Source organism: Terrapene carolina, unplaced genomic scaffold (genome assembly GCF_002925995.2).
Source record: "Terrapene carolina triunguis isolate 2854851 unplaced genomic scaffold, T_m_triunguis-2.0 Scaffold1050, whole genome shotgun sequence".
Lineage (NCBI taxonomy): Eukaryota > Metazoa > Chordata > Testudines > Emydidae > Terrapene > Terrapene triunguis.
In genome coordinates, this window is record NW_020665401.1 from 1 (window position 1) to 15,524 (window position 15,524).

The 15,524-nt window shown below is 38.8% G+C and overlaps 1 protein-coding gene across 1 annotated transcript; it reads left to right on the forward strand.

The window, feature by feature from the left end:
• Positions 1-16: 16 nt before the first annotated feature.
• On the forward strand, positions 17-13,488 carry TRA2B (transformer 2 beta homolog; the record flags this gene model as incomplete). The annotated part of the gene is made up of 6 exons (XM_026661363.1): positions 17-205; positions 4,462-4,577; positions 5,954-6,037; positions 10,743-10,802; positions 12,111-12,184; positions 13,085-13,488. Coding segments are annotated over 6 exons (534 nt in total), but the record flags the coding sequence as incomplete, so codon positions are not given.
• Positions 13,489-15,524: the final 2,036 nt, after the last annotated feature.

Here is a 15,524-nt window from a genome sequence, read left to right on the forward strand (position 1 = left end):
TTTTTTATTCTTCTAGGCAAATCCTGACCCAAACTGTTGTCTCGGTGTGTTTGGATTGAGTCTATACACCACAGAAAGGGACCTGAGAGAAGTGTTCTCCAAGTACGGCCCAATTGCTGATGTTTCCATTGTGTATGACCAGCAGTCTCGGCGTTCAAGAGGATTTGCATTTGTGTATTTTGAAAATGTTGATGATGCAAAGGAGGTAAGCTGGAATATATAACACTTCGAAAATTTTCAATTCCCAACTGTTAAAAACTTATTCCTGCATAACTAGTACATAGCCCTGTAAAATGTGTTTTTTAAACCTTTGTTTGAGACCGTGTAGAAAAGGAATTAAGGTACAGTATTCATTAATATTTGAAACTGCTATAAGGAAAATATGCACCTGGACAAAAACAAGAATAGCAATCTTGGAAGCATTGGCATTTGTTTTCTGTAGTCTATTAACGATTCTTCAAAATAACTGATGGGTTTATGAATGTATTTACTTGAACTGATTTGACCAAGTGGTTAAAAAGCAAGCTTCTGAAAGGAATGATTTAGTGATAACTATTTCAAATACCACAGGTTAAGATTTCAGTATGGTCAATTCAGCCCCTACATTAGTGAGAAATAAATAGTTCCACACAGCTGGTTATGTGTTTGACCAAAGCTGCTTTTTCCTGCTGGTTGGTTGTTGCATTTCATTAGTATTGTTTATATGAATATAATTGTAAATTGCTTTGTGATTCTCTGGGATGAATGAAACACTATTTTAGTATTTAAATCAACTGAATGGAGGATTTTAATATGTAATCAGGCTTACAAACCAGTTAACTTTTAATTCTCCCCTGGGGTGCATTTGATTTTGGATGTAGGTCTTGACAAATGGGTAAATATATATGATAGTCTTAAAACAATATTTTAAAAGGTTTATATGGTTTTAGTTTTTATATTAGAGTAATTAATCAAATATGTGCCCAAAGCCACAATCATATTGTGTTTAAAATACATGTTGAAACAAAATTTCAATTGTCAATAAATAAAAATGAACAACTTTTCAGAGCACTTGGAGACTAGAACCTGACCATGGCAGTTAGACTATTAATGTTGCCCATTCACAGCTGGAGGTGAAAGTAACTTACACATATCCCAGAAGACTAACTCTATTCATCATAAGAGCTGTAAGCCATCTTGAGGAATTATTAGATCCTGTCCCTTGTTGGTATCTCAGAACAAAATAAAGGTGTGAGTTATGCTTTAAACAAAAATACAAGGTAAATCTCCAGTTGTACCAGAGTTACCCTCCTAAATACAAACTCAGTTTGAAGATGCGTGTACTGTTACCCCAAGCAAACCACTGGTACTCCCAGCACATTGGTTGTAATGGTCGCAACTGGCAAATGGATCCAGTATGAGCTTTGCTCCAATGAAACATGCATCAGGAAAATAACCCTTCAGAAGAAGTGGATGCTACCTATAGAGCCTCCAGACAAGCAGTAAAGAAGGCAAGAAACCTAGCTTTGGATACGCTGTATAATGAGATGCACAACTGTTCTCAATTTGCCAAAAAGAAAATATATATGATCTCACGGACAAGAAACAAAAGGAAGATGGCAAAGTGAACACACCATTCATAAAGGATGCAGGGGTCTTGTATGTAACTGACAGCGAAAATTCTGGGGGTCTACTTAATGTGGAAAACCCTTTATATGCTGCATTGTCATGCGAAGCAATAATTATGAATGTAGATGCCTTTGAGGTCTGCCCACAGGTCACCTGGAAAAGTAGCAGGTCCAGATGAAGTGATGGTGGAAATGATCAAAGCCTTGAGAGAGGCTAGGGTACATTGGCTCAGACAAATCCTGCACTCTGGGAAGAAAAGAGAATTCCATATTGGTACCGATATACAAACACAAAAGTACATGTGACGGGTTGGATCACAGAAACCCCCTTGGGAACTGCCACCCGATGTGCAAAGACTACCCCTGCTCCTGTTTTCCCTGCCAGCTCAGGACTCCAGCACCCTGTCTTGCTGAGCCAGACACTCCCGTCTGGCTCCAACACAGACCCAGGGTCTGAATCACTTGTCCCAAAGCTGCAAGTTTACCTGAAAACAGCTCACAGAAGTGTGCTTGTCTTTAGCACTCAGATGCCCAACTCTGAATGGGGTCTAAACCCAAATAAATCCGTTTTACCCTGCATAAAGCTTATGCAGAGTAAACTCATAAATTGTTCGCCCTCTATAACACTGATAGAGAGAGATGCACAGTTGTTTGCTCCCCCAGGTATTAATACATACTCTGAGTAAATTACTAAATAAAAAGTGATTTTATTAAATACAGACAGTAGAATTTAAGTGGTTCCAAGTAGTAACAGACAGAACAAAGTAAGTCACCAAGCAAAATAAAATAAAATGCGCAAATCTATGCCTAATCAAACTGAATACAGATAATCTCACCCTCAGAGATGCTTCGGTAAGTTTTTTTCTCAGACTGGACACCTTCCAGGCCTGGGCACAGTTCTTTCCCCTGGTACAGCTCTTGTTCCAGCTCAGGTGATAGCTAGGGGATTCTTCATGATGGCTCCTCTCCCCCCTTTGTTCTGTTCCACCCCTTTATATATCTTTTGCATAAGGCGGGAACCCTTTGTCCCTCTGGGTTTCCACCCCCCCTCACTGGAAAAGCACCAGGTTAAAGATGGATTCCAGTTCAGGTGACATGATCACATGTCACTGCAAGACTTCATTGCCCACTTGCCAGCACGCACATATACAGGAAGACTCACAGGTAAATACAGCCATCTGCGGATAATGGTCCTTGTTAATGGGAGTCATCAAGATTCCAAACCATCATTAATGGCCTACACTTTACATAATTACAATAGGCCCTCAGAGTTATATTTTATATTTCTAGTTTTAGATACAAGAGTGGTACATTTATACAAATCCGATGATCACACTCAGTAGATTATAAGCTTTGTAATGATACCTTACAAGAGACCTTTTGCATGAAGCATATCCCAGTTACGTTATATTCACTTATTACCATATTTTTCTAAAACTGTCCCAGTTACATTATATTCACTTAATATCATGTTTTTATAAAACCATATGTTCTGCACAACGTCACAGTACCTACACAACTGTTTGAAGCTTCTGTCCCACTGCGTGAAACTGAGAATCATAGCTGCATTCTCTGAAATGTGGAGCCCATTTAAGGAAAGAAGCAGTTTGGCTTTAGAAAAGGAAAATGGACAATAGATAGTGTATTCATTGGCAGACAGTTGATAAAGAAGCTGGAGGAAAATATCTAGCATGGTTCATTGGTTGGGCTTTTTTGTTGTGTGGAGTGTTTTTTTTGTTTGTTTGTTTGTTTTTTGGAGAGAGAGAGAGCAAGCATCTGGCAACATACATACATGACTGCTGGTGCATCTCTAATTCTGTGAGGTACTGGAGGATCTTGTCCAGATGGTGATGGGTTTGTATGAGGGTTCCAAGACAAAAGAGCCAGTTGCCCTTCAGTGTTTCAAGGAAGGCTTCAAGGTGAAGGTTGGACTCCACCAGGGATTAGTGCTTAGTTCATTACTATTTATAATTGTGATAGACTTCATAGGTAAGTAAATCCACATTGAAGGTTGTATGAAGATGATCTATACAAATTAAATTTTGCTAAAGGCCGATGGTGAGGAAGATTTGGTTCAGGCAATAGGGAACTAACAAACTATAGTGTCAAAATGAGTAAAGAAAAGAGAAATCATGTGGGTGACTTGCTCAGAACTAAGACAGATGAATATCAACATTGAGGGCCAGCGCCTAAATCAGATATCATCTGTGTTTATCTTGTGGGGCTGGTTAGTGACAAATAGAGAAATCCGAGAACCATAACCAAGATAGCTGAGCATGGGGGAAGGTCTGGTGCAAGGTAACTGGAGTGATTTCTAATAAATGAATGCCCAGATTACATAAGGGGCAACTATAGAAAACCATGGTAAGACCAGCTCTTCTGTGTGGATCAGAGATATGGGTAACCAAAGAGAGGCACTTGAGAAGACTTGAAGTTATTGAAATGAGATGTTTGAGGGGAGACCTTGCAGGACCACATGTGGAAAGATGTCCTCAGGCATGAAACCAAGGTTTGCAGTATCAGAGAAGCTATAAAAGAAGAAGCTGAGATGGTATCAGCATGTACAAGGATGGATGAAAGGCATCCCGTTAGGGAGACATCTGAGACTAGAGTTTGCGGGCTGAGAACAAGAGGACAGCCAAGTAAACGGTGGATAGACTGTAAGGGAAGACGAAGTGGATATGGAGCAAGCATTGGACTGGCAAGCTTGGAAAAGACAGATCAACAATACAACCCCAGCTAGTTGGGAAAGGAGGAGAAGTAGTTGATAGAACTTGTGTTAGCAGTTATTAGGCTGAAGTTAATCTATTTGCAGTTAAAACTGTCTAAATCATGATTGTTTCACTCCGTATAGGCTAAAGAGCGTGCCAATGGAATGGAACTTGATGGGAGAAGAATCCGGGTAGATTTCTCCATAACAAAAAGGCCTCACACCCCTACACCTGGACTCTATATGGGGAGACCAACTTAGTAAGTTACTTCAGAAATTGAATAGCACAAGTGGCATAAAGGAAATGCACATTTAGTTTTCCACGTAGTCTGTTTTATTTTGCTAAATTATCTGTGCTCTTGTGGGAATTCTGTATCAACACAATCCTGATTATTTATTTATTTATTTATTGGTGCTTTTTGTTAAAGTCCCAGACTTTGAAAAGTACACATGCAACTCTTGGTATATGGGCATAAAATAGTAGTGCACCTTGATTTGTGTACTTGCACCAAATGTTAAAATCATGCCAGTCAACACTGCGGCTACATATCAAACAACACTGTCAGGAAAAAATGTAATTGATTTAAAAATTCTATTTTCAGATAAAGCAACCTTTAAAATGCCAAATGATGGCACTTATTAGCAAAGTAACTGCCACTCAGTTTACGAAAATGACAAACTTGTGTAGTTATCGCTGAAGCAAATTCCATAACTTTTATTTAATTCTTACTTGTGGGTAGCCCTCAAAGGTTGTATGCTTTTTCCAACTGTAAAAAGTCAAGATGCATTTGTGTACAATAATTTAGTGACTTGTAACATTGTGTTTAGATAACCATAAATAGAAATAAAACTACATGAACTTTTTTCACTTACTGGTAATACAACACTTGAACGCTTTAAAAAAAAAAAAAAAAAAACCTAATGCACCAAAAATGCATCAATTTCAGTACTTTGTATCCACCTGTCTAATGTTCCTTAATTTAGTCCGTTCTTAACTTGCTTCCAATTGGCAGATGTGACTCGTCCAGATCTATCAGCATAATTGTTTTCCATGGGAAATGGGGCCTGGAAAACCAAGAGGGCATGGGCAGTTGGAGGCCAACAGTAGGAGAGGCCATACCCAGAAATGTTAAACTTGTAACTTTAAATCTGAGCTTGCGATCTAAAAAGCTTGCATTAAACATTTTGGTTTCATCCCATGAAAGGCACATGAGAACTAAGATCTCAAGTTGAAACACTTGAAGAAAACATTTTTGTCAGCTGACAGCTTTTTTGAAAAGTCAGTTTAGTAGCTGGTACATTTTAAGTCACTATTGGGGGTTGGACTAGATGGCCTCCTGAGGTCTCTTCCAACCCTAATCTTCTATGATACTGGGCTCACTGAGGAAAAATCCTTCCAAAAGGGACTTTTTTCCCCCCCTGAAAGTTACGAATAGGTGAAAGTTGCCTTAGAAAAGAATTCCTCCTGCAATATTTAAACTTAGTGTTCATGTCAAAAAGTTAAATCCAGATTAAGTTTGCAGTTACATTTCCTGGCCACCTTATTTGAAGATTCCTACAGTACTGTTAGCTCAGCCAGCCTTGCCTGTATGCTGTATTTTGTATTTTTGTAACTTTGTTTCACTGTTCCATGCAGTGGCAGCTCCCGACGAAGAGATTACTATGACCGAGGGTATGACAGAGGGTATGATGATCGTGAATATTACAGCAGATCTTATAGGTGAGCCACTAGTAACAAATACAAAATATGTGCAGATCACCTTGGGCTAGAGTTTCTCTTGAAACTCTTGCATTTTGGAAGTAAATTATTTGCATTTCTTTTTAACTTATTAAATGTTATAACTGTACCTTTGAAACTCATTTGAAGTCACTATTTTACATCCAAGCTCTGGTTTTGAAATCTTTGGCCTTTACTGCAAATAATTGTTGTTTGCCATCTGTTATTTTTGATGTACAGCCAGTGTGACAGACAGATCAGAATTTCAGTTTGAATGAGATCTAATTTCAACATAAATAGTCCATAATGCTATACTTACATGTATATCTGTATAATTTTAATGGCTTCATAGTGTCTATGCTGTGAATACTTCAGCTTTAAGAGCAAGCACACACATACACCTCTTCTGTATGCTGGCCCAAAAGGGGAAGAAAAAAAATCTCCCAAGAGACAGCAGTGGTGAAAGTACTAGTATAGACCTCTGCCACTTGCATTTTCCCATCTGGTGGTCTAGCCATGCTCTGGAGAAACGTAGTCAACACAGCGGTAAAAATAGCAGTGACCACCAGTGCTCAAAGTTATTGCCACTTGGCGTACAACAGTGGAAGATTATTTTGAAAGTTAAAGTGTAGATGAGGTCATAAATTAAACCTGTCCTTATACTGGACAGATGTACTATGAAAATGTCACATAGCCTTTCTACAAAACAGAGGGCAATCCTATTTCACGGCTTCATATCTATCAACTAACTCCTTGGCACCCATAGTTGGATTTTGCTGTTGTAAAGCCTGTTATGGACAACAGTTGCTTCAGGATCCACCAACACAGCTACTAACTAGGAAATGAGAAGATAAAACAAATTAAGGGAGAAAGTGAAACGTTAGACACATGCAGTGTTGAATTGTAGATAAAACTCTGTAGAATGCAGGGGTAGTGTAGGAACTTTGAATTCTATGATATAGATAAAAGGATAGAGGGCAACTGTTTAAAGTGGCAGTGCTAACAAGGCTTAATAGCGGTTTTATTTCGCAGAGGATTTAAGTCTGACAAACCTAGCGTGGTTGTACTTAATGTGACTGAAAGTTCATAGTTAACATATGTTGCCATAGATAAATTGTAGAACTGTTTGAAATTTATTTAAAACACACTTGAATATAGCTAGTTGGTGGTGGTCTTGATGAAAAATGTCATGTTACATCTGAATTTTCAGATTGGTTGCATGAACAAAGTTGGACCATGTAACAGAGTCAAGACACAATTTAAATGTTAAGCTAATATCTAGTAGTTCATTTTCTTTGTGTGTATTTTAATGACTTCCTATCATCAGGCCGAAGGCAGATTTTGTGCAGTTAAGATTTTAAATCTTTTATTCTGTAGCTGGGTCAAAATATCCCTTCTGAGCAACTATTTCCTTTAGTCCTTTTTCCTGTCACTCCTTCTAGGACAACCTTACTTTATTTTGTCTCCTTCTGTAATAATCACTCAAAATTGGTCATGCTTTCTTTTTTTCTAAATCTGAAAGTCTCTCATTTTGGAGAGTCAACGAATCCTCCAAATGTTGCTTTATTCCCTTTATTTATGTTGTAGCTGGTTTTACAGAAGCTTATATTAAATACAGGCTAGATAGATAGAATCTCACCAACTACTTGAAACTGCTCATGCAGGAGAATTCCTTTAGGGTGAATTATGCTCCTGACCATTGCATACCAGCAGGAGTGTGAAACTAACTACTTTCACTCTTGGCAGTGCTCATACTGGTGTCGAGAATATGAGGCATGGCTCTGAGCATGGGGAACAGGAATGGGAGCCCAGAGAGAGCATAGACTAAAACAAGGGAAACATGTTAACTAAGAGTGGAATGATGTGCACAAACATAAAGACTGGACCAGTGGTTTAGTGGCGTCACTGTTAGAATTAAGGACCATTCTCTTTGCTCTGCATCCTGGCTAGTGATAGGTGCTCTGTAGACAGTGTTCACTGTCATCTAGTCAAGCACACCTGTGGTCACTCACCAGACTGCTGTGAGGAGTTCCAGCCCCTGTATCCCATGTGCTTTAAGCCTGCAGAGTTTGAGCAGAGTACAGCCGTTGCCCTGTCTTTGGTGATCTAGGCACTGTTGGGGTGCAGATCCTCTATCTAGCACTCCTTCTTGACAGCTGCTGCCTTGCCCCTCAGGCTCCTGTAGCTCCCACAACTCCAGCTTTGTAGGTTGTTTGGGCCCACAAGTTAATTCTTCAAGGACATGTAATAGGTATAACACGCAATGTACGCAGACTTTGCACGGGATTCTAAAACACCACTGCTCATCCTTTAGTAGCATGAGAAATGCACAGATTTATACAAAAATAAACTCCATGCTCAGTTTCCTTACCACTCTAGAGTATTCGTTGGGCTGGGAGCTGGGTCTTCTGGGGATGTCTCAGACCAGTCTGTTGCACCTCATGGCTTTAACTTTGCCTCTTCCCTTCTCTCTCTTCTCCCCTCCCCCTCCCCCCAACAAGCTTGCTTTCTCTCATCTTGGTTGGTCCTGCAGCTAACCCCAACCCCATGAAAGCCAGGCCTGTCTCTTCTCCTGCCCAGAGCATCCTATGTGGCTCTGAGTCCCTCATGTTTTTATGTCTCACCACAAACACCTGCTTTTGTTCTGCTGCTGATAATTTTTCCACTCTCCAGAACTCCCCTCCTACAGCCAAATGGCTTCTCCCAGCTCTGGCCAATCTCTTTAGCATAACTATTGACCAGCCAGAGTATAGTATCTAACCTTACCTACTCTCCATTGTATCTCATCTGGGCAATATGTGCTTACAGCCTTGTCAGCAGTGGTGGATACATACAGACAGAGGCATTTCATCATACAGAAATTTTCGTAACCTCACAAGATCAACCAAAATTCATAAGTTGTACACATTCTCCATATATTCATCTTCCTATCCACTATTTTCTCCTCCCCTTTACCTGTTACATACACTCTTGTTCTAGAAGTGTCGTGCTTTTAGAACAGAAATGCTTGGTAAGAATACAGGGGCTCCACCTTATGTAATTTCAACAAACTGGGCCTCAATCTTTCCACCTACCCTTACTTAAAAATAAGCAGGTAGCTTTTGGATTTTACCTTGTTCTGCAGCATATTTACAGCCTTTATCATAATTGAAGCTGAGGCTAAGCCACAATCTTACTTCCTATGTCTGGATGTTTAAGAATCCACCAGTTGTCCTTATAGCTAAAATGCCTTATCTCTTTTTGACGTGTTAGAACTTAACTCCCTCACACTATTATTTATTATTTGTACTATATTACCATAGTGCCTAGGAACCCTAGTCATGGAGCAGGTCCCCTTGTGTTAAGGAAATGTACTCTCGCCTAGCCAGATCTTATGGAACTAGGAGTGTTGTCACAAATTAAGTAATATAAATAACATTTTTGCTGCAAGCAGATACTAATTACATATATTGGTGCTGTACTAGGAGATCTTATTTGAATAAAATTCTATTCAGTCTTTAGAAAAAACAGATAAGGAATTCCTAATTAGAAATATTCAGTATGTAGTCTCCTTTCCTGCCTGCCTCTCACTGGAAGTGTTCATTTTTATCATTTTGCTTCTGGCCTTTGAGAAGTAAAGTTAAAGGTCTTTGAATATCCACTTATCCCCTCTTTTTCCCCTCATCCTCTGTAATCCAAATTACAAGCTGACTGGCCTTCACCCAGAGGTGTTGTCTGAGTCCTTGTAGTGATGACTCCCAAACTCCCCGTTTGACCATTTAGCCACCTGCTCAGCCTTTGACATCTCCATGTACACTGTTTTCCATTAGGCCCAAAGGATCATTGTGAAAGGGCAGAGTTGTGGCCTCATCTATGCTGCAAATAAGCACTGAGATTGCAGCGATGAGCAGGGGCAGAGAGGAAAGCAGAATGGACAGACCTATGTATGTTAGACTACCTGTGTAACTTCAAACAGAAAAATTATCAAAATAGTGTGTTCATTCCAAAGTAATCATCTCCTTATTTTTCTAACACTTCCTTCCTTTCCTCCTTCCTTCCATCATTTGAGTCTTGTCTAGAACTTTGATTATAATGTCTTTGGACCGGAGACTGTATTTGCATTGCAAGACACCTGGCACGTTTGTAGATGGTGTACAACGTATAACATTTACAGTATATTTTATTTGGCTACCTTATACCAAATGTAACCACTTCCCCACTACGTAATTAAGACAGTTTCATTAAAATGATCATGAGAATTTTACTAGCTAATGTGTGAAATCCTGTCATGAGAATGAACTGATCTTACTTGTCTCATTTCGAAACAAAACTACTGCTCCCTGGTGAGTGAGCAAGTACAAATTTTTGCACAGAGTAGTGTGACTGCTTTTCCTTCAATTTAAAATGGAAGATAATCTCAAACTGCTGCTACCTGGAGGATAGGAAATTATAACGTACAATATTGGTAAACTGGACCATGAGATTTCCTCAACTTTCCCAGACACTTTGTGATTTTTGCCAAGCCATGCTGGGCATAGTACATAAATGAACTGTGATGAGACAGGTAGCTTACACTTACACAATGCAGCAAATTTTATTTAGGTATTTTCTTGTCTTTCCTGTGTGATCCAACTGTAGTTTTATATTAGATATAACGCTTTGTTTTCCTTGTTTTATGCCCTTGAAAATAATAAAGTGCGAAAAATGTTGTTTGCTTCTGTCTTCACAGAGGAGGTGGTGGTGGAGGAGGAGGATGGAGAGCTGCCCAAGACAGGGATCAGATCTACAGGTATGCTTAGACAGGATTTAATATCCAAAGAACAGTAGAAATGTTCATGAAACGGCCTGCCTAAAAAATTCAAACAGCTGAGGCCTAATGTACATCCAAAAGCATTAAAAGAAAAGTGAATGAATACAATTCTTCAGCGAGCCACAGAACTCATTAAAACAAAAGTCCACCTGATTAAAATTATATAGGTTGGTAATAACATTATATATATTATATAGGCTGGTGATGGAGCTTTACGCGTAGAAAATTCACAATCTGTGCCAAAGAGTTATGAATTTTTCAGTTACTCTTAAACTATTCTGTGGACTTTAGTGCTGGGGGACAGGACCCAGTGGGGGGGGAAACAAATGTAGAGAGCCTTGATTTGGGGGGCTGGGGGGAAGGAGATTGCAGCTGTTGGTGTTAGCTGTTCATCTCCAAATAAATATTTAAATTGGAAACAAATCTAAGATAAGTAGTATTGGTTTGTTGCTTATCATATGGTATGCTGTTTGATTCCAGATAAGATTAATGTTTCTCAGGCTCTGAATATTTAATAGTCCAAAAATTAACATTGGCATTACTCATGGTTCGTTTTTTAAAATATAAAATGAAACCTTTTCTCTGGAAATATTAAGTACCTCAAGCTTGCTTTCTTCATACACTATTAGCTTTTATAGGCGTGCAGTCACCCAACACACAGTGAACTTGTGGAACTCATTTCCAGGGGATGTTGTGAAGGCTAAAAGTATAACTAGGTTAAAAAAAGAATTGGAAAAGTTCCGGGAGGATAGGTTCATCAATGGCTATTAGCCAAGATGGTCAGGGACAAAACCTCATGCTGTTAGTGTGCTTAAGTGGCTGGTTGCCAGATCCTGAGACTGGACAACAGGGAGTGGATCACTCAATAACTGCCCTGCTTTGTTCATTCCTTCTAAAGCATCCAGCACTGTTGGAAGACCGAATACTTCACTAGATGGACCATTGGTGTGACCCTATATGGCCATTATGTTCTAGTACCTTTACTGACTTTTAGGTAGCATCTATCAATACAGTATACAGATGCTCCTGTCAGCTCTGCAATGCGTGGTTTTCAGTGAATCAACTGCTAGTTAAGAATGTTGCACAGGCAGCTACAGTGCATGTGTGACCGGATTAACCTTAAATTTCTGGTGACCAGTATTCATGGGATGTAGACTAATCAGCAGTAGGGGTGTTGAAGGAGAATTATAATATGGTATTTCTTGGTATCATTTGAATTTGTGTATATCAGTGTTAATTACTTTGCAACCTGAATTAGCTTAATTATCATGTTAATCCTTTCCACAGGAGAAGATCACCATCCCCATACTACAGCCGAGGAGGTTACAGATCTCGCTCCAGATCTCGATCCTATTCACCTCGTAAGTCTTGTTTTATAATTGGTTGTCATTGATTGGATGCTGACTTCCATGTAGAAGAAAAAATTGAGAGCACAACTACTGGATCTTTAATATTCTCGCCATCTAATTTAATGCCCCTTGAAAAAAAACTGAGTTCTCCAAGCAAGTGACCACCTTTTAAGGACAAGACAAATGTCAGTTTTACTCTTGCCTCCTTGCCTTACTGTGTCCTTGTCATGCATAACTTTCCTTTTAAAAACTCATGGGAGACCATGTCATGGTTAACGTTTTGGTTATGCCCAAGATCAAACAGTCAATCCCGGCAGAGGCTAACATGTTGTAACTGAGTTTCCAAACACGGTACCTTCTATAGGATAGATAATACTTTTTAAATTAATCTGAGATTAAAGTCAGAGTAATGGCTTTTGTATTAGTATATTTAATATCAAAAAGTTGCTAAAATGAGGGCTTCTCTCTGGATTATCTCACTATATCAGCACATATTCTGGAGAGGTGTTTATGTGGGTAGGTTCTGTTTAAAATAGAATGTCATTAAATTATTTTTACTTGGTCATAAGGGATACATGTTAATGATGTTCCCACATTCTTTGCTAATAAACATGGAAACATCCTTCTGCCATACATAGTAATCTGCATTGTATCTGTCCTTTCTCAGTACCTTGAAACACCAGTCCTCCATATGTCAAGTGTCTGAGGGCTTGCTTACACAGGGAAGATCAGTGCTATAGTTAATACTGGTAAATTTCCCTATGCAGACACGCCCTTAGCTCTTGAATTTCTGTTTACCCACTTGAACAAGGTGATCACAGATGTTGAAAGGCTTTGACTGATATATTTAAAGATTTAGCCTATTAGTAATTACAAAATGAATTAATGTATGTTTACTTTTTCCTCTTACAGGTCGCTATTAAAACATGAAGTTTAGAGGAATTTCTACCTACAGCCCTTGAGCTGGGATCGCAGATATGTGGACAATATTTTTATTGTCTATTCTGTTTAAAAAGTGAGCAGTGCCTAGTGAATAGGTGACTTTTACACCTTTTATGAAGACTACTTTTTGGTGAAGTTAAAATGCTGTTTCATTCTGCATATCTGTGTAGTTCGGTGCTTTGTTCAAAGTTGTGTTTTTGAGAGGAGTATGTTTTGCATGTATTTTTTTAGTCAGAATTTTGACTGCTGAAAGGTTTCTATTATACAAAACTGTTCATTTAAAGTTTTTTCTACTGATTCCAGGATATTCTGAAGATCAAAACCTGTGTAAAATGCTTTCAAATGGTAAAAAATAATAAACAGTTTGATTTTTACTTCCCAAATCTTATGCATAGCCAAAGTAATCTGTTCCTCCAATTCTCAAATTCAGTAGCTAATTAACTAAGAGAAGACAGTCATCGCCCTTCTCCACAGCCCGCCAGAATATGCATAGTATGAAGCCCATTAATAAAATGTTAAGTTTATACTGCTTTTATCTGGACAAAAGTTACTTCTACAAAATCGCTGCTTTGTGGCTTGTAAATAGATGCTTATCTAAAGGTCTGACTAGTCAAGCCTTATGTGTAACTTGTACACTAGCAGGAGGGGGTGGGGTAAGTTGAATAGTATTGTATATTTGGAGAAGGCTTTTTTATAAATTACTGTTATATGGTAATGTTTGAGCTTTCAATTGGCTGTCATGGGGTGATGGAATACATTCTACACCTCCTAACATATTATGTCTGAAGGCTTGTGAATGAGACCATGTGCTTTATTAGGACCAGGCAGGGAATAGATTTCACTGGAGTAGACAACACGTACACAACTAATGGGCATACAAAGTCCGAGGCACTCATCTGTGAGGTTTTCACTTCCCAAAGGTAACCAACTAAACTGGTTCAATTCTTAAAAATGGAATTATTCCTTGAAAATGTAGCTTTTGTAATACTTCAGGGATTTGCATAAGCTTTTAAATCTCTGAAGTATTGGAGACCATGAATGTACAGAACTAGCCTACTAGTTCCCTACTTTCTCAAACTACAAAGTAGCTTTCCTACCACTCTTCTGTTTACTAAAGTTTTTATTATTTGTTTGGTTTTTTGTCTGCTACACTGCTTGCCATCAGTGGATTTCTCACCCATTCACAAGTAGGAAGAGCAGCATATGGCCTACATATGAGGTGGGGAACTTAAAGGATCAACAACACCAGGAAGGAAAAGAAAAATATGTGGGGATGAGGATAGAGGGAGGTAAAACAAGAATGAAAATGGAGAGAAGGTGGCAACTATACTCAGTTGGCTTTCTTAGCTTTATCCCGAGAGAGTTCCTGTAGGAGTGATCAGCACAAAGTATGATCACAATCTCGCTATTGTTGGGTTAAATTGCAACGTTTTACTCCAGACTTGCTTTTATAGATTTTTAAGGCCAGAAGGGATCTCCTGCTTAACATAGGCCAAAGAATTTCACCCAGTAATTCCTGCGTCAGACCCTTATCTTGTGATTGAGTTAGGGAATTGTTTTTAGAAACAGACACCCAGTCTTGATTTAAAGACTTCAAGTGATGGAGAATCCAGCAGTGTTCCAGTGATTCATTACCCTCACTTGAATTTTGCTATGTCTTTGATAACATAAAGAGCCCTCTATTGTCAGAGATCTCACTATATAGGTACTTAAGAGACCATGGTCAAATCACCACTTGACTTGCACTGTGTGTGGATAACAGAACTGGAAACTGCATTCTTGTAATAGTCTTACTAATGCCATCTACAGAGGTAATGCCACAACCCTACTCCTATTCAAATGTTCCCGTTTATACTTCCAAAGGTCACATTACCACTCCAAGCCACCACATCACATTAGGAGCTTAAGATCAGCTGGTTAACCATGATTCACATCCTTTTTGGAGTCATTTATAAAGATATTGAATACCACTAAGCTAAAAACAGATCCCTATGGGACTCCACTAGAAACACCTCTATTGGGAGTTCTTCCATTTACAAATGTTATTTGATCTGTTTTCCTACAAAGGAACTAATAACATCACCATTTACATAGAGCAAAAAAACAAGTTTTTTACTTTTTCCTCAAAGTAGGGGGAAATGGAGAAGAAACAATGTATTGATGCAGGCCATATGGTATTTTTATTCTGTAATGTGTACAGATACCAGGGATGTTTGTATGTAAGAAGCTAAATTGAACAGAATAGTAAGGTGAGAGGGAGAGGCAGCCATGGATCTTTTAAAGGGGACTTCAGAGATTTGGTTACTCAAGAAACATTAATACATATGGTTTTATGGTATGTTACTGTCCCATGCTAACTTACACTGTACATTGGTAGATGCACCAGACCCTGCTACAAGTCAGTGGCAGA